Genomic DNA, 22,328 nt, shown 5'->3' with positions numbered 1-22,328 from the left:
AAAACTTCTCTTTGTCAGGAAGCCTCATCTTGCCAAACCTTTCCCTTGAGTCCATGTACTTGTAAGGGTAGATCCCTTTTTTGTAAAGCAGGTGGCTGCCTTTCGAAATCTTTGATGCTATTTTCAATGCCTCTTTCGGTGTTGCGCTTACAAGTGAATCAAGGCTTCCTTGCAAAAAGTTCAAGCTGTCAATGAAACGCAGACCTCCGACCGAAAATGTGATGTATTTCTCCATGTTGTTGGCGATGCATTTCACCTCTTTCTCCAGCTTCGACATCGCTTGCATCAAGTGGTGCGTGTCGTAGCCCCTCAGGTTGTGAAATACGACTGGTATTGGGTCCGTCTTGGGGTTTATTTGCAATTTCTTGTTACATTCGCTGTGCGCGGCTCCACGAAACCTGCCCGTTGTGGCAATGGTCCTTTACCGCGTCTCTGAAGTTTTTCTGAAGTAAAGGTTTTTCACAGTACTTACAGTTTTCCTGTGATTTTGCTTCCAACTGGTCTTTTTCGTCTTCCAGTCTTTTCAGCCTTTGTACACCCCATTTCTCCTTCTTTTTCTGCGCTTCGTAAAAACATTTTTTGTGGCCTTGCCCCCAATAACTCCATTTTTCACCTTCACCTTCTTTGCCTGCTTCTTCAACGTTCCAGACAGGCAAAGAATCCATGAATTCTTCTTTTATGAGAGTTTTGTTGCAAATGCAGCAATCAGTCGCTTTCTTGAAATTATACCAGTCCTTCCACGTCATAATAATCGGTTCCAGGGTGGCCAAACTCTCTCTTATTTTTTCCTCTTCCCGCAGAACATCACTTAAAAACTCCCCCACCGTGTTTTCGCCCCTGTAAGTGTTCAAACCTACCACTTTACCATCGCTTCTCACAACAAGGTAAGAGTAACCGCATGCCTCGTGCTTTTCGGTCTTCTCTGTGTAGCTTGTTTGCATTCTCTCACGTTCACAGCCCATAATCTTTCTGATAAGAGCCTCAAAGTCTGCGTAAATAACGTAGTGCATCTTCATCTGTTTTTTGTAGTTTTGGAATGAAAGGATGTTTTCCCCCTCTTCTGGCATCACAATCCTTGTCGGCCTGCCATTCACACCGTTGCAATATTTTTTGTGACTCACGAGCAAGTCTGCTCTTGAGAAACCGGTTAAGCACATCATACAAAAGTGCTTTCCGTTTCTGTTCTTGCTCTGATCGAAAAGCAAAGCGCTTTCTCTTTTTACGTAACAATAGTGCTGGATTTCCCCTGACTCGATTAACATCAGGTTTATCCACGGCACATTCACTTGTTTTTGGCTTATCCGGTGCACAATCACACAATCGTTTTCCCAGCCAAGTTTCGGGTTTTGGGCCTCGAGCTTTTCTATCTGCTTTACCAGTGTTGGGAAATCGATGCCTACGTAGTTGATACCGTCGGTAACCGGATATTTGCTTGGTCTTTGCGGGTCTTTCATGTTTTTCGGAGGGAATAAAGCGGCTCTGAGTGCCCACTTCAAACATTTGTTATCCCTGTTTTTCACGTTGATTATTGCCTTCTTTTTTGCCAGTTTGGCTGGAAGAGGCAAATAGGTCCCTCCGCAAAGTGGCTGGTAACGCGCAACATTCACATACGCGATCTGTATCTTTTCAACTACCCATCCTGATCCCTTCTCGGACCAGTGTTCTATTTCTCCTTTTGCGTTTTCAATGAATTCATCGAATTTTTGTTTTAGCAGGTCCTCATCACTCCTTTTGAAAACGTGAGGTTCATTGTCTTTGAAATAATGCTCCATGAATTGCGTTTCACCGTTTCTTTCTATTGAGAACTTTACTTGTAACCCGAAACTTACTTTAACGCTATTTAACCTTTGGGTTTCTTGTCCAACCAAATTGGCGATCTTTTCTTTGTTTTCTCTTGCGAACTTTAAAAGATCTTTCTTGTTTGGATTCCTTTCGGATACATTCATTCTCCACACACAAAGCCATTCTTGGAAATTGTTTTGGGATATTTGGAACCCGTCAAATAATGCGGTAAAATTTGGTTTTAACAGCTCGGGAAGGTTTGTTTTTTCCTCCCTCGGTATTGGGCCGTAGAACATTTGCAGAACATTGGACGAATATCTTGCGGCAGCCATGTCGGCATATACACTGTGCATATACTTGTTCAATACGAAAATATTTCTGGCGCATTTTTGTATATACTAGTGAAGGGCACATCCGCGCATATTGATTACAGATGTTGCAGCTTTGCTGGATCCGTTATTTCGCCAAATTTTACTGTTGCGTTACACACACGTTTCTGGCACGGCTCTCACGCAACACTGTATCCTTGTCGAAAATTGGTTGTCGAAAAATGCGCTCCTAGTATTGGGTGCACTTTCGACAACTGCTGTTGCATTATACACACACATATATAGTGAGGGTTCTGGTCGCAAGCAAACGCACACAGTGCAAGCGTAACGCAACTCCGAATCTTCAGATGAGGAGTTGCGTTACGCTTGCACTGTGTGCGTGAGTGCTGCGCCAGAACCCTCACTATATATGTGTGTCCACATCAAAGGAAACAATGGCGCCATGGGCCCGTTCATGGCTCGGGTCAACACGGCTTCCCCAATATGCTGGAGACAAGCTTGTGAAACTCCAAGTCAAATTCGATAAAGTAGAGGAACTAGGTGTCTTCAGGCGTTCAGAGGACATTGGAATTTCTGTTGAGGACTTAGAACCGTCCTTTCTGGTGAAGAAATCAAGTGGAGGCTCCCGGCCGGTAACAGCCTTTGCTGATGTAGGGTGCTATGGTAAACCTCAACCTGATGTGGACTCCACTTTACGCCACATCCCAAAATGGAAACACTTAATCGCCACCGACTTAAAAAGTGCCTTCTATCAAATACCTCTCGCTCAGGACTCTATGAAGTACTGTGGCATCACAACACCATTCAAAGCGGTCAGGGTTTATGTACACTCCGCGATGGGCATGCCTGGATCGGACACGGCTCCTGAAGAGCTCCTGTTCAGTGTTCTTGGTCAACTTCTACAAGACGGAGTACTTGCCAAAATAGCAGATGACCTCCATTGTGGCAGAGACACCCCTCTCAAGCTGCTGGAGAACTGGCAACAGGTCCTCCAGGCCCTCTACCAATGTGATTTACGCCTCTCCACATCTAAGACCGTCATTAACCCTAAGTCGCCAACAATACTTTGATGGATCTGGAGCTCTGGAACCCTACATGCTAGCCCTTATCGTGTCACTACCCTAGCTTCCTGTCCCGCACCAGAGACAGTAGGTCGCTTGCATTCCTTCATCGGCGTTTACAAGGTCCTCGCTAGGGTAATCCCTAAGTGTTTGACATTTCTGGCCCCACTTGACGACACAGCAGCTGGTCGACTGTCCAACGAAACCATTACATGGTCCAATGACCTCAGAACTGCATTCCATGCAGCCCAACATGGTCTATACACTAATCGCCCCATCATCCTCCCAAGACCTGATGATCTGCCTTGGATAGTGACCGATGGAGCAGTTAGGAAACCCGGTATCAGTGCCACGTTATACGTAAGCTGTAGGGGCCAGCTTCTTCTCAATGCTTTCTTCAGCGTGAAGCTCAGAGGTTCCCAAGTTTCTTGGCTACCATGAAGTAGAAGCTCTCTGCATTACCATTGCCACGCAGCATTTCATTCCCTACATCATCCAGTCCAACCACAATGCATCCATCCTTACAGATAGCAAACCATGTGTCCAAGCATTTGAGAAACTATGCCATGGCAAATTTTCGACCAGCCCACGCGTTTCTACCTTTCTCTCAGTCGTAAGTCATTTCCAAGTGTCAGTTAGACACATCTCTGGCTGCACCATTGTACTGTCCGACTTCGCCAGTCAAAATGTGCCCCCTTGACAAGATCCCACCTGCCAAGTGTGCACCTTTATACATTACACTGAAGAATCCGTAGTTCGACAGGCTTCAATTCAAGACATAAACATTGGCAATGTGAGACTACCGTTCACCAGCCGTGCATCTTGGTTGGCTATACAGTCCGAGTGCAAAGACCTCTGCCATACGTATGCTCACCTGGCCCAAGGGACAAGACCATCAAAGAAGCTCACTAATTTAAAGATGTAGAGATACTTAAATGTTGTGACAATCACTAAGGATGGTTTATTAGTAGTCAAACGTGACGAGCCCTTTGCTCCTTCGCAAGAGTGCATCGTTATCCCTCATCAAGTTCTAGACAGCCTGTTAACAGCCTTACACATTAGGTTAAGCCACCCTTCAAGTCATCAACTTAAGCTGGTCACTAAACAATACCTCTTTGCCTTAGGCATGGATAAAGCAATAGAGCGAGTAGCTCAGAGTTGTACCTGTTGCTTTGCTTTAAGCCACACTCCACGAGCTCACGTTGAGCAGTCTTCAAGTGAGCCGCCCGCTGCTGTCTGCTTCTCCTTTGCAGCCAACATCCTCAAACATTCTCAACAGCTTATTCTAGTCTTGCAAGAATGTGTAACATCTTACACCTCTACACTGGTACTTGAGGATGAACGCCATCATATATTACGAGATGCCCTCATTCGCCTTTGCATTCAGTTACACCCTCTAGACTGCCCTCCCGCTATCATCCGAACAGACCCTGCTCCTGGATTCAAGGCCCTCATTAACAATCAGCAGTTACAACACCACAGAATCATTCTTGAGATAGGAAACTCCAAGAACCACAACAAGAACCCGGTGGCAGAAAAGGCTGTACAAGAGCTGGAGACATAATTCCTTCGCCTAGAGCCTCTCGGTGGTGCAGTGACTGAGGTTAGCCTGGCAATATCAATGGCCAACTTGAATTCTCGCATCTGTTCCCGCGGGTTGTCTTCTCGAGAAATGTGGTCTCAGCATGACCAGTTCTCGAATCACCAACTCCCCTTGTCTGATCAAGACCTGATAACCACACAGCATGACCAAAGGCAACCCAATCATCCTCACAGTATGAAATCCAAAGCCCCTTTGGCTCACCCATGACCTTCTAGCAAACTTGAAGTCGGTGACCTCGTATATATTTACTCTGACAGAAACAACTCAAAGGCAAGGGACCGTTATCTGGTGAAGGCGACTTCTGCAATGTGAGGAAGTTCACCGGTTCCCAGGTATGCAGCACTTCCTGCCGCGTAAGAAACTCAGAGTGCTACCGAGTACCTGGGGAACTCTCAGAAAACTACTACCTGCAAACGCAAGATGACTCCTCTGCAGATGAAGAGGACCCGATCCAACCAGAACGCATTCCACCCACTCCACCAGATATTCCGCAGACAATCTCTTATCCAGCGGATCATAATATACCAGAGCCAGGTGAAGGTGACTTTGCTCCAGGTCCAAGCATAAGCGACCCTGAGGATTCTCGCTTTGCCCAACCTGGGGAAATGCCATCTGTTTCCACCAAAGTCGCTCACCAGCCTGGACGTTCACTGCGCCACTGTCAGCCCCCAGCACACTACAATGACTACAGGGCTCGAAATTAACATCCTTAAGTCATCATTTGGCGACTACGTGGTAAAAAATAGTTGCTAAATGTAAAATTTTAGTCGCAAAATCAAATAGAAGAGACACAATCCATAGACATACATGACAAACTCAATACTCAAGGGTTTGCAATGTATTATAGGGCAATTTCGAACAGGGGTAGCCATTTTGAAGTTTTCGAGAGAGAAAGAGAGAAAGTCGTTTACTTTAGTGTGCCTTAGAATAATCAAACATGGCCATCCAGTTGGTGATCAAAGAATCGTGGGTTTGTTTTATTACATGTATTCAAATAAATTGTTCTTTCATCCACAAGTAATGTTCTTTTTCCTTTGAGATTACTGCTAGCCCTTTTAATTTGCATCAGTCAAGGCAAAACCTAGTCACAAATTTGCAACTACTCCCGTTTTTCTAGTTGCAAATAAGTAAAGTTAAGTCGCAAATGCAACTGTATTGGTCACAATTTTGAGCGCTGGACTATATTACTGACTTTCAAGTATACCTAATGTGGTGAACAGAGCGTTACGTGCAAGGCTGCTGACATCACGAGAACTTGACTACTGTTTTGTTAGTTAGCAACTTACCCTCGTCAGGAGACAGTCATTTATCCAATAGGGGACACACACTTAGTATGTTCATATTCTGTAGTCGGATACTATTCATATGTTCATGTTCGTTAGTTAAAATATAAACGACTGTTAGTAATTAGTCAGCCCTTAAATTCACAGGGGACAGTAGTTTTATGGCTTTTCATCGGTAGGAGAAAAGAGCAGTTACGCCAGTACCGGTCAGCGGTACTTTGTTAGTTTCGCTGCGTGCCCTTGTTGTGCCCTCCTCGGCCATGTTGTGTTTTGGTTCACACATGTATTAGATTTACTTGTTAACTACCGGCAAAGGTTAGCGCATCTATCTTCTTCCTTGCCTCCTTCAGTCTTCCCAGTCCTCAATTCCAAGGATGTTTTCTGGAAACTCCAGGGGGACATCTTCCGTGTCCTCACTTTTAATTGATGTTGTATTGTTTTGGGAAGCTCCTGTACAGTTACAGATGATATGTATACGTACAACCAGGTTAACTTGGTATTGGGGTGCGTCACTCTGGTCAGAGGAAGGTGTCCGTTATTGGGATTAAGCGGACCATTGTAAGGGAACATAAGTAGGGTTTTGGATAAGCTAAAAACAGAGGAGCTTAAATAAGGGTAGCTTATAAGTGGATGAAAAAAACGTTTCAAAATGAGCTTCAGCAATTACATTTGCCCATAATACTATAAAATATGCATTTGGTGAAATGAAACAGGCAGGGTAGTTAGGTTTTGCAATTGTCCGTGCTGTCAATAGCCTTAATTTGAAACAGAGACTGTGGTTAGGTACCAATAGTTATGTTAGTGTGACCACATATTTTACTTCTTTCACCACATTAATACAATCATGTATTTTACTTGCTTTCCTTCAGTACGTTAGTATAACCGCCTATTTGACTTGCCTTCTTTCAGTACATTAGTACGATCAAATTTTACTTACTTTCTTTCAGTAGGACATTAGTATGACTGCATATTTGACTTGCTTTCCTCCAGTACGTTAGTACATAATAATGTAGACGTAAATGCAAAGTTGTGGGGTTTATCATGTAGAAATGTTTGAACGTCTGATCGTAGAGCTGTAGAGTTCAATGTGTGATCATACGGCCGTAGAGCCATAGAGCCATATAGTTCATTATCTAGATATGTGTGAGCCATAGTGCTGTAGAGCCGTACAGTTCATTACTTTGAAATGAGTGATCGTAGATCCGTAGAGTTCATTATTTAGAAATGTATGGAGTTCATTATCTAGATCATAGAGCCATAGAGCCATACAATTCATTATCTAGATATGTGTGATTGTAGAGCCCTGGAGTTCATTATGTACAAATGATCATTAACGAACAAGTTCAGTGGTAGGGTTGAATAAAAATGTCTACAACAACAGACCAAAAAACAGTTGGCAACCATGGTAACATGCCACCATTTTATATGTACACACAAGAGAAGAAACTCAGTGATCCGTGATAAACGCGTGGAGGTGTAGTGCACTACAAAAACTTCTATGCCTATTCAAGCTTCATAAAACAGGCTGGGTATAACTAAGTTGTAAATATTCCAGTGTAACATTAAGTACCAACCATTTGATTAAGGGCATCATGAGCTTCATTTTCTGAAAGGTTGGAAATTACTGCAGTAAGAATGCCATGGCACTTCTCTAATCTCTGAAATTGAACAGTCAGAATAACAACTGTTAGTAGAGGTATGAAGATACTGCAATTTGATTAGCTGAGCGACTTGTATTCCCATCAGCCATCAGCCAATCATATCACCCATTAGCTCACAGTAGCTGGTCAGGAGGTACTTTACAAAATGGAGATGCTTTCTAATTCTTAAGAAAGATTTAAAAAAAACAGTAAGTGCTCAAATTTAGCTGTCTTTGAGTCATCTGAGATGACCTAAACGTTTACCAGGCAGATGATGAGCTGTATGAATTTTGCAATAATTAAAACCTTGACTGAAATTTTTGGAAACAGACAGGAAAATTAAGAAGAATTTGAGTGCTGCATTTCCCCATGATATAACGCTATATAAATAACGTATAGTCAGGTAGTTATGTGCAGAATATTACATGAATTGTGCACTTTCGGCTAAAAGCGTGAAATTTGGTGTAAGTGTAGGGTTTTTATGCCCATCAACATCTGATATGGAGCCAGTGTAAAAATGTACTCAGTGGGGTGTTATAGGGGTGTTTCCAACATGGCCGCCATTTTGACCGGAAGTAGAATGTAAAATTACCGGAAGTTATCAGAGGAGAATCAAAACGCCCTGGAAAGACATTTTGTCTTAATCCAAGATACAAAAACGTCTTATTTAAATGTTGAGGGAGGAAAAAAGTGAAAAACATGGGCAATGTATCCTATATTCCACAATGACAGCAAAACCGAAAGTGAGAAGGCCCTTGATTATGAAATGTTTCATTTGAGAACAAGCATATGATAAGGTTGAGAGTGATTGTGCAATGCGCTCTCTTATACTTATATTCAATTTTATACTTATACTTATACAAGAAACAAGAATACTTAAAAAAATACAGCCCTATCTTGCAATTTATGACATCTATTTATTTTCCTGTAAACTACTTCAATTTAATCTTAAGGTCAGCTTGCATTGAGGTTTTGTTATGCACTGATATAGGATAGGAAAAAAGTGTGTAAAAGACTTGCCGCAAAATTTATTTACAACTTACGGTGTCAAAACAGTGGAGCATTTCTGCTCAAACAAAATTGGCCGGGAGAGACTGGTTCAGTTACCCACAGTACTCCATGGCCTTAAAAGTTTTGGCATGGATGGCAGCCAATTAAGTATTTGTATGTTTTTTTTCCCATCAAATGCAAGCTAACAGAAAACGTTTTGTGTCCCTTACTGAACAGAACTGAGTGAAATTATAATGAACACTCCAAGTAAAGAGTTTGGCATCATTTCAATGCAAAGAATGTAGCGAATCTAGTAATAGTGGCCAAAATTTAGATAATCAAGAGATGAAGCAGATATAAAATTATATCATTTCCTCAAAGGCCATAAAGCAGGATGACCAAGGCAGCTCGAGCATCATTTTTCCTAAACGTTTAGTCATTCAAGAGCAAGTATTTATTGTGAGTTTTACTTCATTTAATGACCACTTTCATCCATTTCAATTAAAATATTTAGGTCCAATTGAGTACGTTTGAATGAATTTTATTTCTTAACGTGACATCTATAGTCAGATTCATTAAGCTGGTCATGTCAATGGTAGGACGAATAAACCGATTGGCAGGGAATCATTTTTCTAGTATTTTTCAATTAAATCCACAGCCAAATGATGAACGAAAAGTCAGCAAGTTCAAAGACTGGCTGGAATCTAAGTGTTGTATGTCAAGGGAGTAAGGCCGAGACACTTCAGTGCCCTGTAGACTCAAAGAGGTCAGATGTTGGGGCAGGTTACAAGACCCTTGCAGAAAATAATCACCAATTTAATCAACTGGGATGAATGCCAGTTCAAATAAACTTATCTACACTGAATGAAGGTGACGGAATAGAAAGTACGTTTTTGCGTTACAAGGCCCGATAGCATAAGAGTTACTATTTGCCAAAAAAGAGCATGCTCCAACACCACATGAATCAGTGAACAGTAAATATACCCGATCTAGTGCCTCAACCTCTTCACAGGTAGATGACTCGGAGAAGAGTTGCTATTTTTGTGTTCTGCTGGGTGCCTTGAAAAATCTGCTTCGTAATGTTTGCACTTTTGAATTGGATGCTAGTGTCCGGAAATGTGCCTTTGTTCTTCAAGATCAGAAGCTGTTGGCCAAATTGAGTGCCAGAGATTTGCTAGCTTTAGAAGCAAGCTATCATTCTTTGTGTATAACTTCGCTGTACAAGAGAGCTGAAACAGTTTGCATAGATGAGGCCGCTGATACCAAATTTCAGCTTGAAGGTACTATACCGGCAGCGTTTATCACCTATATTGAAGATGCTCGTGAATCCAGAGATTCAATTACTGTATTCAAATTGGTTGATCTAGCTAATGTGTATACCGCACAGGTGGAGCAGTTGGGTGCAGATAAAGGCCCGTGTCCATACTACACGACTAAAAGAGCACCTTTTATCCCACATTCCTGAGCTTGAAGCCTACAAACAAGACTGTGACATTTTCCTTGGTTTCAAGGAAGATCTTGCACCAGCAGTACGTAGTGTTTAGAGATGATTGCAACGATGACGTAATTCATTTCGTCAGATCAGCAAGAATTATCCAGAGAGATATGCTAGAGTTGAAAAGCACATTTAATGGTCTTTTTGAACCCAACTGCCAGATCGAGTCTATACCAACATCACTGCTAGCTTTAGTTAACTTGATTCTGTATGGACCAAGCATTCAGACCCAAGCTTCTTCTTATGCAAAATCCCAAGCAGGACTTAGTATTTCTGCTGCAATATAATAGCTTCGTATGTCGGCGGGATGCAGATCGTAAACGAGAATGCCATAATAAGGCAAGAGAGACACCACTTCCAATCTACATTGAGTTAACGCTTCACGCTAAAACCTGCAGCCGTGACCTTGTAGAGAAGCTACGTGAATTGGGATTGTCGATATCGTATGACAGAGTGCTCACCATTTCAACAGACTTGGGAAACTCTATTTGCCGTCAGTGCCATCAAGATGATGTTGTGTGTCCACTAAGTCTTCGTAAGGGGTTGTTCACGTCATCCGCCGTCGATAACATCAACCATAACCCAAGCTCGACAACTGCTCATGACTCGTTTCATGGCACTGGGGTATCACTTTTTCAGCAACCCACAGCTCAAGTTCCAGGGGTTTGCAGAAACAGAGTATCCCTTAACCAGGCCACTTCCACTGGTACAAAGTCAGTTTTCTGAGTTACCAGAGTCCTACAACCAAGTTCCCCCAGTTTTACTTCCTAGTAAGAATCCATCTGTGTCCGTGGTGCAAAGTGGCATGTGAGGAAATGGTGAGATTGTTGCAAAAGCAATTGCAGAAGAATTTGAATGGCTGGAAGAGGTGAAAGAAACAGTTTCAAATGCTAGTCAGGGTCCGCCACAGAAAAAATGCATTTCATGGTCAGTCTATCACTCAAACCAAGATGGAAAAGAAGACAAAAACCCTGAGCCTGCGATATGATCTCTGTTGCCCCTCTTTCCTGACCACACGAAATCAGCTGCAATGATATGCCATTCCTTGAACATCATCAAAACACGCGTAGACCACCTTAACTACAGACAGATTCCAGTAGTAGCTATTAGGTGGCATGCCTGTGAACTAGCTAGGTGTAGCTAAGCACATTGACCACTATAAACAACAACCAACAACACTTTGAATTTGGATCAGCCATTGTACGCAGTAGCTAAGCAGATTCAATGGAATTTTCCAGAAAGGTATGGAGAGAGGCGATTTGTTATCATGTTCAGAGGGCTTCACATTGAAATGGCCTTCCAGAAAGCTATTGGAGGGTGGTTGGAGGGAAGTGGATGGGAGGCCGCTCTAACTGAAGCCAACGTTGCATCAGCAGGTCCTGCAGACTCTTTCAAGGCCACAAGCGTCACCCATACACGTCGTCGTAAAGAGAGTTTAGAGCCAGAAGCTGATGTTGTGTCATTCAGTGATTGGTGTCTGAAGAGGGTAGCTTCTTTCCCACAGTTCCACGTTTGGTACCTCACACTTCAACTGGAACTGCTGCTACTGGCGTTTGTAAGGTCATTCCAGGAGGCCAATTTTGAGCTCTACATTGAGGCACTTTCGAAGATGGTTCCATGGTTCTTTTTGCTGGACCATACAAATTATGCTAGATGGTTACCAATTCACCTACGATATATGTACTGTCTGAATGATGTAGCACCAGATGTTGCTGTTCAATTCCAGCAGGGAAAGTTTGCTGTGAGCAAGACATCAAACCCTTTCTCAGCTATCCCAATTGACCAAGCTCATGAACAAAACAACGCTCTTGTGAAAGGAGAGGGTGGAGCTGTGGGGTTGACAGTTGAGGCCAGCATGGTAACAGAATGCACAGAGACTCAGCAGAGTGCAAAACACCATGAAGATACCAGAAGTTTACAATCGCTGTTTTATAGAGATGTTGTATCGCTTACCACAACGATTGAAGAAATGGGCAACCCCTTCATAGAGGAAACCGACAATCTCTTTGCCTTAGATACCAAACAGATAATGAGTTTGGATGCATTGGTAAGACTGCGCAAGGGAGAAGAGGTTGGAATGGCACAGTATGAGTCTTTCATAGCTGAATGCTTGATGCAGGAAAGCAAGTCACTGTGTACCCCAATAAAGAGGAACAATCTTCGTGTGTTTAATGACCCTGCATCAAACGTGGCATCTAAGACCAAGCAGCAATTGTCATCTGTAAGGAATGATTGCTTGCTCTTTTCAAGGTTATACATCTCTTGCCAGATGAGGGAAGGAATCTGGATGAGTTTTTCCAGCATGAAAACCAAAGTTGTCCACCAGCACTGTCACAGGATGGTAAGTTGCGCCTACTTCAGGAAAAGTCGGAACTAGCAGTATGTCTCCTGTCCTTCACAACTCCACAATTGAACGTGCCCAAAGAAATCGATGCCATCATCATCAATGGATCAGTAATAGTAAATATGATCAAGCCTACAACAGAAAAGACACTTGCAGAATATTCAAGACAGTCCTTTCTGCCCTACATTCAATCTCAGCTCTCTCATGCAAAGTGCCTTGATGTCATATAGGATGAATATATTACAAACAGTTTAAAGGCCACTACTAGAAGTAAACGAGGGCAGGGAGCCAGGAGGCATGTACAGCCGTCCAGTCAAATACCACGCAACTGGCAGCAGTTCCTACAGAGTGAAGAAAACAAGCAAGAACTTTTCCAATTTCTCGCTCAATGTTTAGTATCCTTATATGAAGAAAAGTTTTTAAATTTTAAATTGTTAATTATTTACGTAATAGATATTTTAAAATTTTAAATTTTAGATTGTAATTTTAGTTAGGGGACCTAAATAGGAATAACCTCATGGTCCTCCTTTTCAAATACTCTTTGTACTCTGTATTTGAATAAAGTATTATTATTATTATAACAAGCCAACACAACTGGAGGCAAGGATATCCGATGTAGTCCTGCAGGTAACACCACGAATCTGGCTCCATGTACTCACGAAACAGACACAAGGATGATTTTGCATGCTGCAGATGCAGTCCAGGAGGACTACCGCAAGATTGTGCTTCGTACAGTTGACACCGATGTCCTTGTTCTGGCAATAGCATTCGCCGGAATTCTTCAGGAGCAACAGCTACAACAAGTAGAAGTTTGGGTTGGAATGGGCACTGGCTCTCATTTTCGTTACCTAGCTGCACATGAGATCTCAAACAAACTGGGGTCGGGAATGTCCAAAGCTCTACCAGTATTTCATGCCTTTACAGGATGTGATACTGTGTCTTGCTTTGCCTGGAGAGGCAAGAAGACTGCATTCACTGTTTGGAAGAACTTCCCAGCCGTCACAGATACCTTCCTACAGCTTGCAGCTACACCTACTAGTCCAATAAGTGAAGCATGCATGGAACATCTAGAACATTTCCTCATCTTGATGTACAACAGAACAAGTAAGAAGACAAATGTTAATGAAGCCAGGAAGTAATTGCTTGCACAGAAAGGCCGAGCATATGATGCTATCCCACCAACAAGGGTGGCCCTGTTACAGCACACAAACAGAGCTGCTTGTCAAGCTGGTCACTGCTGGGGCCAAGCACTTACACCAAGCCCAGATCTACCTTCACCAGGGGATTGGGGATAGATTCTCAAGGAGGGGGAATGGCGGCCTTTCTGGACAATGCATCAAGATGTGACCAAGTCATGCAGAGAGCTATTTCACTGTGGGTGCAAGCATGGGTGTAGAGGAGGTTGTTCCTGTACTAGAGCTGCCTTGAAGTGCACTGCTCTTTGCAGTTGTAATGACGAATGCAACAACTGATGATTGCAGAGTGTCGTAAGGTTCAATATCAAATATAGGACAATGATGAGAGTTAAGTGGAACAATTTTTGATGACACAATTACATGTATGTAAAGAATGCCGAGTTCTGTTATGACACCAGCTAGGTCGAACAAGTTTCAAAAGAATAATTGATTGTGTAAATCATACTTGTACAGTGTTTCAGCCAGAAAATTTTACTTGAGGGCCAAAGTGGCCCCTGAAGATCTTTTTTAGGGGCCAATTGTTTAGGAAAGGGGCCAATAAACTGAAAGCTACAGAAGGAAAAAATGCGTCAGGGTACCAAGGAAAATAAAGCAGTTTATAAGGATCTATGATAAAATTTAATAGTAAGTGCTTTTTGACGGGTTTCTATTCAATAAAGTTTCTTTTGAATCAGATACTAGCATGAAGGATCCGTGCATTACAAGAGAGCAATCCTTAGGCCTACATGACTTAGTCAATGATCAAGGGTTTGCAATGCATTATAGGGCGATTTCAAACACGGTCAGCCATTTGGAAGTTTTCCGATATGAGAGAATCAATACAGCGAAGCAAAAGGACGGGTTGACTTCTTTTCTTATGTTGAATGTTTTAGAAACAAAGATCTTTCAATATGATTTTCTAGAAGGACATAATGTGTGACAAAATAACCGTTATTGGTCGTCAACACGTGGAAATGACATATTTTGGCAACTAAACCAGAATTTTTGGTCGCCAAGGATGAAATGCTTGTTGCATTGGCAACCGTATCAAGCACAATTTCCAGCCCTGGGATGGCTTTTAAAATACTATGCCTGTATTAAGCCTGCAGTCTTGAAAAAGAAAGGGCCAAATTGGCCCTTTTTTCGTTTTTCTGGGGGCCATCTCTGATTGTAATGTGGGATTCCCACAATGGCGCGCTCTGGCGCAAACAGTGCTTATAGGTTCAGTACTACTAGCTGCAAAGCTGTGTGTGTTACCAGTTAGATCAAAAATGTTTACATGAACATAATAAAAAATTATGTAAATCATACTTAGGTAGCTACTAAGACCCTCGAATGTGGATATGATAGCAGTTAGTTCGAGCAAGTTTTCACGAACAGAATGATTCATTGTTTAATCACACTTATTCATCTACGTAAAGCCTCAAATGTGTGTGTGGGTGTGTGTGGTACAAGTGGATCACTGATTGTGTCAATCGTATTTAGTTATCTACTTAACGCCTCAGACTTGTGTCACGTTTTCATGAAAAGAATGATTGTACAAATCTCACTCAGTTGTGTACTGTCAACCTCAAGTTGAAGAGAAGAGTCAATTTGTTTTGTAAGTGCTTTATGGTTTTTTTTAATTATTGTAAACCTGGGTTATGCTTGTGGCAATTTTCAATGAAATAAACAACAATTTGAACCTCTTGCACTCTTGCGGTTTAAATACTTTTCACTTCCAGTACAAAATGGTGGCCATTTTGAAAAATTGACTTAAGTTATTAAATACATCATTTTTTTTAAAGTTAAAACATCAAATTCTTCCTTCAAAGACCACAATGATAACAACCGATAGAATTAAGTCTTGAAAGGGCAGAAAAGTAATATCAAACAAGTCCTAACGTTAGAAATAAATTCTAATTCCGGTTCAAAATGGCGGCCATTTTTGAAAAACGTCGTAACACGCCAAAAATTGATTTTTTTCAGTGGCTCCATATCCAGATCCATTTACCTCACAAATCTGCATCTTTCTACACATTTTGATGATTTTAGCCAAAAGTGCACAATTTTTTCACATAACCACCTGACTAGTACATGTATGTAAACAAAAGCGTAGATGAAAAGAAGAAAAGGTATAACACTCAATCTTAATTACTGGGAATGAATCCTACTACCTAAGAAATACGAAGCATTAATCCCATCCACTTCACTAAGTCAGCGCACAGTTTATAATGGTAATAGGACTGAGTGGAGTCCAATTCGGTCTGTATTCATACGAGTGATTAACAAAATCGGACAACCACAAAGCGGGAGTCCGATTTGTTAATCACGAGTATGATTACAGACCGAATTGGACGACACAATGTCCTGTTACCACTTAATCATAACAATTACAATTTCCCACAAAAGTAAAAGTTTCATTTGATAAAGAGCTTTTTATTGTCATTTTAAATATCATAATTATAAAATATGGAGAACAGCTCGCAAAATGGCTGTTAAGTCTCTTTCAAAACAGTCACCAGAGACTAAAGTCAGTCTCAGTCAGTGGTTACTATAGTGATTGCAATCAATGTTGTGATTGGTGGATTTAGTGGAGAGGACTTAAAATGATTGGCTCATGTAACTGTCCGATTACAGGTGTCCGATTACAGGTGTCCGATTACAGCCAACTGTCCGATTACACTGTCCGATTGCGACTTTGCAGATTAATTAGAGCAAAATACAGCAGTTTATGCACCGATCACATTTGAGGAAATTGTAATTGTTATGATTAAATAAAGAACAGGTATACATGTAGGTGAAATCAAAGGGCTGGGCTGCCTCGTGTCACTTGTCTAGTGCAAAGAGATCCCCTGCCAACCCAAACAAGTGAGGATACATTTCTACTTCTATCCATTAATTTTATGAATAAAATTAAATTTCTTTGTCTCTTGGGACACAGCAGAAATAAATTGTAGCATTCTTCATCGGCAAAATTCTACTTCGAACCCCAATAAAGCGTGTATTTTTTAGCAACTGCTCAAGCTTTGAAACCCATAAAGTTTGTCACGGCAACAATCAAAATACTCTGCCACCCCTCCCACCCAACAGATTTTTTAACCACCCAGATTCTGGGTGGTCACATGACCAGCCGCAACCAGGGTCTTTCTCCCAATGACCAAGGGAAGCAGAGGAGAGAGATCTGGGGAACGAGGTTGCCCCACTGCATGCTAAGAATTGTCCGTCTCAATGATGCTTTCTCGGGAATTCTTGAACTGGAAGCAAGCCCAGTACAAGTTCAACTGCTGCAGCAAAAAGATAAGAAATGGATGAAAACGAGAGGCAAAAAACAAATAATTAAAAAACCTGAAAAGCTTAAAGACATACTAGGTCACTTTCTTGTCCAAAAAATATCTTGAAATTTTGACTTCTGCACACGCGAGCAAAAATGTCAGAAAACACGATGCTAGGCATGCTGCCATGTCGTAAATTCCTTTTTTCGGCTCAAACCCAGGCTAAAAATGTCCAAAATGTCCAAAAATTGCATCTTTGCCAAAAAGCTCTGGTGTCAATGGGTTAACCATGCCAGTGAGTTTTAACTCCACTTTTCTCCCCTCTTGCTCAGTAACTAAATTAAAGAATGATATACTGTGTGGATTAATACCTATCAATTAATAAGTTACTGTGCACATTGGCCTCAAAATTGCCACTGTTCACAGGCAAATCCATTTTCTAAATTCTGTGGCTGATAGCTACCTGGATTAGTGAACTTACAAGCCTGGTTACCCAAAGACAACCCCAGCTAGAAATACATGAGTCATCTAGCATGCAAATCTGTACAATTTTGCTCAATAAAATTACTCCTTTACCCCCTAAGGCAATCAACAGTTTTTCCTAAATCAGCAAATAAAGGCTCTCTGCATGTGTGCAATATACCATTTAAAAGCCACTGATCAGCTTATTTAAGAAGTGACATCATCAACCATGAAGGAGGAAGTTATTTTGAGAGAAATTGTTTTGAAATGTGAAAATGAAAAGCTTCCAACATGTATCAATTCTCAAATATCATAGGTATGCCCCCGAACTGTAGCTTATTTAGCAGGTCTTAGTACATAGTTTGATGTGAAACAAGTCTTGCATTCCATGTGCATCTCAAAAAAGAAATTGTAAAATTATGGGGTTGGTCAACCATATCTTAGATAGGATGGGGTCACAATTTTATGCCTTCAATAAGCAGATCTTTACAAGACAATTTTCATGGCAAAAATTCATAGAAATCTCTCAAATATTCACAAAGTTATGATGTTGTGTGCCAAATGGCACTCTTAGCGAGTATTAACAACAGACACCAGGTTGAAATAGTCACATGTACCTGGGTGGGATATCATGCACAAACAAATACTGAACATTTTTTGCTTCTTGTAACAACAAATGAAGCATTAACTGTAAAAAGTTCTCCTCTTGGCTTGAGAAATTTATGTGTAAAGCTTTAAACCCAATTTTTTAGTGCATAGTTAACTGACACGCATATGTGTTGTTAATAATTTAACCTTGATTTAAGTAATTCATGAAAAGCAACTGTTATCCTTTTTTAAAATAGCTTGTTCAACAAGAAGTTCTTTTGGCAAGATAATTGTGTTTATTTTCTCACTCTGTTTTACGCCAGTTTTCCTCAATCTCGAAAAACTTAGTGTATGCAATGTCTCATGCAGTCAATGAAGGCAACCACCAATCCATCAGCGCAACCACATTCACTACCTGAAACATATTGTACCATGGTAAATCTTATTTTGCACAACTTCAACGACCTGAATATTAATCTTCTAGATTAGAACAAGTGCTGAGTACTGGACATGCTTGGGATGAAGTGAAGCAGGCAATGATTGAGAGAACTTTTCTAGTCTGTTCATCATGCTATCAAGGTGAACAGTGTAATCCTAAATAGGGCTTGTCAGTCACTCAGGGGGTTGTGAAATTTCTTTATTCCATCATTTAACCTGTGTACAGTTCTGTGGCCACAGCTTTCAGTGTATCATCTACAAATCCACTGCTTTGTTTTTGCCAATTGCTACAGGACGAGATGGATAAAGGACGGTGAGAAGACTTGCATATGAGTTAGATTTAAGTGAGGAAGAGTTGCCCTATGTCAGCCACACTTTGTCTTCCCATGTCCCACCTGGAACCAGTGCCAGAAGAAAATCCAGATAACTGGAGATAAAACATGTGACTGTATTGAATAACCAGGACATCCTTTGTTGCACTTCCTCTGTCATGTTCCATGCCAACCTTGTTCCCAGGCTCTCTCTTCTTTGCCTCCCTTGGTCATTGGGAGAAAGACCCTGATTGCAGCTGGTCACGTGACCACCTGTGACATAAACTTTTCCACCAGGATAGAGTCAACGAACAATTTTTGTCGATCTCAAGAGAAGCAAAAGAAAGGCAATCGCTGGTCATCGCTACATGTATGTTAAACTACTCACAGGCAAATACACCTTTGAAATACACCATTTCCTATTCTAAGTTTCACACAGGTCAAATGAAATATATTTACATATATCCAGCATATTGAAGTATCACTCTGATTTCAATTCCAGCTGGTTGAATTACTAAGAAGTAACACTGTTTCACTGTTTCGTGTTGCCTGAATTAACTTCACGGCACATTGTTCGCTATATAAAGCAGTGTTTTATTTAGTACCATTTTGCAAAATATAATTCTTGACTATGCCAAGGAACTGTGGTTAAACATCTGTCCAAATATAAACTTACATAAACCTGATGAAAATGAAATATAAGTGCAGGCTTATGTCAACAAAACTGTAAATTATTTTACATTGCTGTAAATCAAATGCAAGTCGGCTAATCGGCCATGTGACAGAAATAATTTTTAACATCCAAAGTACTGCATAAAGAAGAAAATAAATTACCTCTGTATTCAAAGATTCAAGAGACTTATCCACTGGTTTCACATCGATTCAGTGCGTGACGTTTTACATGTGCTAACCATCAAAAAATTTAAGCCCAATTCTGCTGCCGAATTTCTTTGAGAACAAAAGTCTTCTATATTTTGGAGATGGCGAAAATAATGTAGCATTCTTCATTGGCAAAATTCTACTTCATAACCCCAATAAAGCGGTTAGTTTTAAGCAACTGCTCAAGGTTTTGAAACCCACAAAGTTTGCCACAGAAAAAATCAAAACACTCTGCCACCCAACAGATGTTTTTACCACCCAGATTCTGGGTGGCCACGTGACCAGCTGCAACCAGGGTCTTCCTCCCAATGACACAGGGAGGCAAAGGAGAGAAAGCCTGGGAATGAGGGTGGCTCCATGCACTCCATGCTGCCTTAGTGACAATACCTTCTTGACTGTTCCTCTACTCAATCTCTAACTAGGATAGACAAGCCTTAACTCACCAAAGGTATAAGAACTGATGGCCACGCTCGCCTCCTTTAGGTTGCAAGTTCAAGCAATTAACCAGGTTGTGGCTGCTGTTGCATAGAAACAGCTACTTGGAGACAGGCGAGGGGGTTAAAGGGATGCTCTACACCATATTCCACTTTTACTCAAAATGTAGCATTTGCAAATTGAATTTTTCGCTGTTTTGCACTATTTTTGGGTCAAGTAATAAGAATCTGATAGGGTTCAAATTTTCAGACCCTGTCTTCTCATGTTTCTGGCTACTTAAGGCTTTAATTTATGCTAATTTATGCTAATTCGATGCAAAAAGAGGTTTTGCGAATATCTTTGCTCTAACTCAAGATACATCGACTGAACTTGAAACGAAGCTTGATGACATAGGTCGTACGACTTAAATTGGTTTTTTCCCCGGGGAAAAAACGAGTTTAAGTCAATTTAAGTTTGATACATAATGTTTCAACTTAACCATTATATTTATATTTTTGCTAATTTTGCCACATATGTAGTCAATATGGTCATGCCAAGTAAGGTGACAATCAATATACACACCAAGATATTTTACATAAAAGGACTTCTCTAAATGAACATTTGCTACAGTTAGTGGTGGATAAAGATTGTAACTTTCCTTTTGACAGGGCATAAAAATAAGAAACTTAGTTTTTGTAAAATTTAGGGTCAATTTATTACGGCACAACCATTTGTAGACAGCAGGTAAATGATTGTTGATTTTACATAATAGACTGTTAAGATCATGTCCGGAAACTGTTAAAGATGTATCACCTGCATATAATCTTGTAGAAAAAAAGGTGGAAGACTTTGGAAGGTCATTAATGAAAATAATAAACAGCAAAAGTCCTAGTATCGATCCTTGAGGCACTCCAATGGAGATAAAATGTGTGTCAGAAACACCACCATTTGCATGTACCTGCTGTTTCCTGTTACTTAAGTAAGATTGAAACCAGTTATATTCACTTTACTTTCTATACGTTATATTTACATATCTATGTATTAGCTAGGAATTGGAGGAATAAAATAAAATACAAAAAAAAAATTTAAGTTTGGCTTGTCTGGCGGAAAAAACACACTGCTGTCTCATTCCAATTAGTACTGTCCTGGGTTTCTCCTTTCTGACACAAACAGAGAAGAGTGAACGAGTAAGGTAAGCATAGTTTCAGTTTTATCTGAAGGAAAAAGGTTTGAGAGCTTGTTTCACAAGAAAAAGCAAAGATTTAATAATTGAATAAGAATAAAATGCAGGGCTCGAAGCATTGGCGTAATTTAACGTCTAGTAGGAAACATTTAGGGGTATTTAAAGTTAGGTGCAGTTGAATTACTTGGAGATCCAGAAATCTGTCATTTATTAGCGCACGTTCACACCTAAAAAAAACAGCTGCAAAACTCCAAACTCTAGCCATATTTTCACAATTTGGAGCCCTGAAAAGAAACTTGTTAGCTTGAGCAGCACATAAGCGTACAGACACAAAAATTCTTTATTTTGATTTGTTGTTGTTTAGCATCAGAGAGGAAAAAAGAAATCTGATGTTATTTCAAAGTCAAGTAGTAGCAAAGTAATCATGTCTGATTTGGTGTGTATTATCTGCCACGAGGGTGCCTCCCCTAATAAGAGTCTTATAAGCAACCCTGAAATGATTGAGCATCTGTACGAGTCCTGCAAAGAACGACTGTCCTTGGAACAGACTGACATCAAGTCACTTACAGACCGCTTAGCAAGCCTGAGTGATGTTGAATGTAAATCTGCGTACTACCACAGTGAGTGCCGCAAACCAATTGTTAACAGGGGCATGATTGAGCGACTGAGAGGTGCAAAGAGGTATTCGATGAAAATAACCAAGTCAGGAAACTACCGAAAGTACTTGAAACAACTTTTAAGTGAGCGGCTTCCAAATCTGCAGTTTGTTAAGTCGCTGCGCAAAAGTGAGCCTGACAAAGTTGTATTGCCAGCAGCAGTCAGTAAGGCTATCGATGTACTGTCAGCTCAAATGGATAGTAGGGATACGATTAAGCATTTAGAAACCATGGCCCGGATGTTGCGGGGAGAAATTATGCAGCAATAGAAGTGGGCCTTCACTGGAAGCTTTGAAGATTTTCCGAATCTGCCTTTAATCCAATTTTTTCTCACACATCTGCTCTTTGGCTCCCAGGCACTCAATGTTTCAGGGATGCGTGATAAGGAAGTCAACAAAATGGTTGACGTAGCGTGTCAGTTTGTTGTCCAAAACACGAAAA

The 22,328-nt window shown here is 40.9% G+C and overlaps 2 protein-coding genes across 4 annotated transcripts in view; one reads left to right on the top strand and one right to left on the bottom strand.

Annotated features, from left to right (window-relative positions):
* The window catches only part of LOC145479208 (integrator complex subunit 3-like), a 306,674-nt gene that overhangs the window by 266,453 nt on the left and 17,893 nt on the right, over positions 1-22,328 (bottom strand). For 2 of the 3 annotated variants that reach the window (XR_014048403.1, XM_081457501.1), the window contains exon 2: positions 7,633-7,716. Coding sequence is in view for 1 of the 3 variants with exons in the window: in XM_081457501.1 (XP_081313627.1) it covers positions 7,633-7,716 (84 nt within the window). In the remaining 2 variants the exon portion in view is untranslated. Of the gene's footprint in view, positions 1-7,632; positions 7,717-22,328 lie in introns of those variants that run through there. The other variant, XM_081457510.1, reaches the window with a different exon arrangement.
* Positions 7,780-13,044, top strand: LOC145479418 (uncharacterized). The gene has a single exon (XM_081457785.1). It carries the CDS (start codon positions 11,451-11,453, stop codon positions 12,558-12,560), a length of 1,110 nt encoding a protein of 369 aa, XP_081313911.1. The 5' UTR covers positions 7,780-11,450; the 3' UTR covers positions 12,561-13,044.

This window comes from Orbicella franksi, chromosome 1 (genome assembly GCF_964199315.1).
Source record: "Orbicella franksi chromosome 1, jaOrbFran1.1, whole genome shotgun sequence".
NCBI lineage: Eukaryota > Metazoa > Cnidaria > Anthozoa > Scleractinia > Merulinidae > Orbicella > Orbicella franksi.
This window is presented reverse-complemented; position numbering and strand designations above follow the sequence as displayed.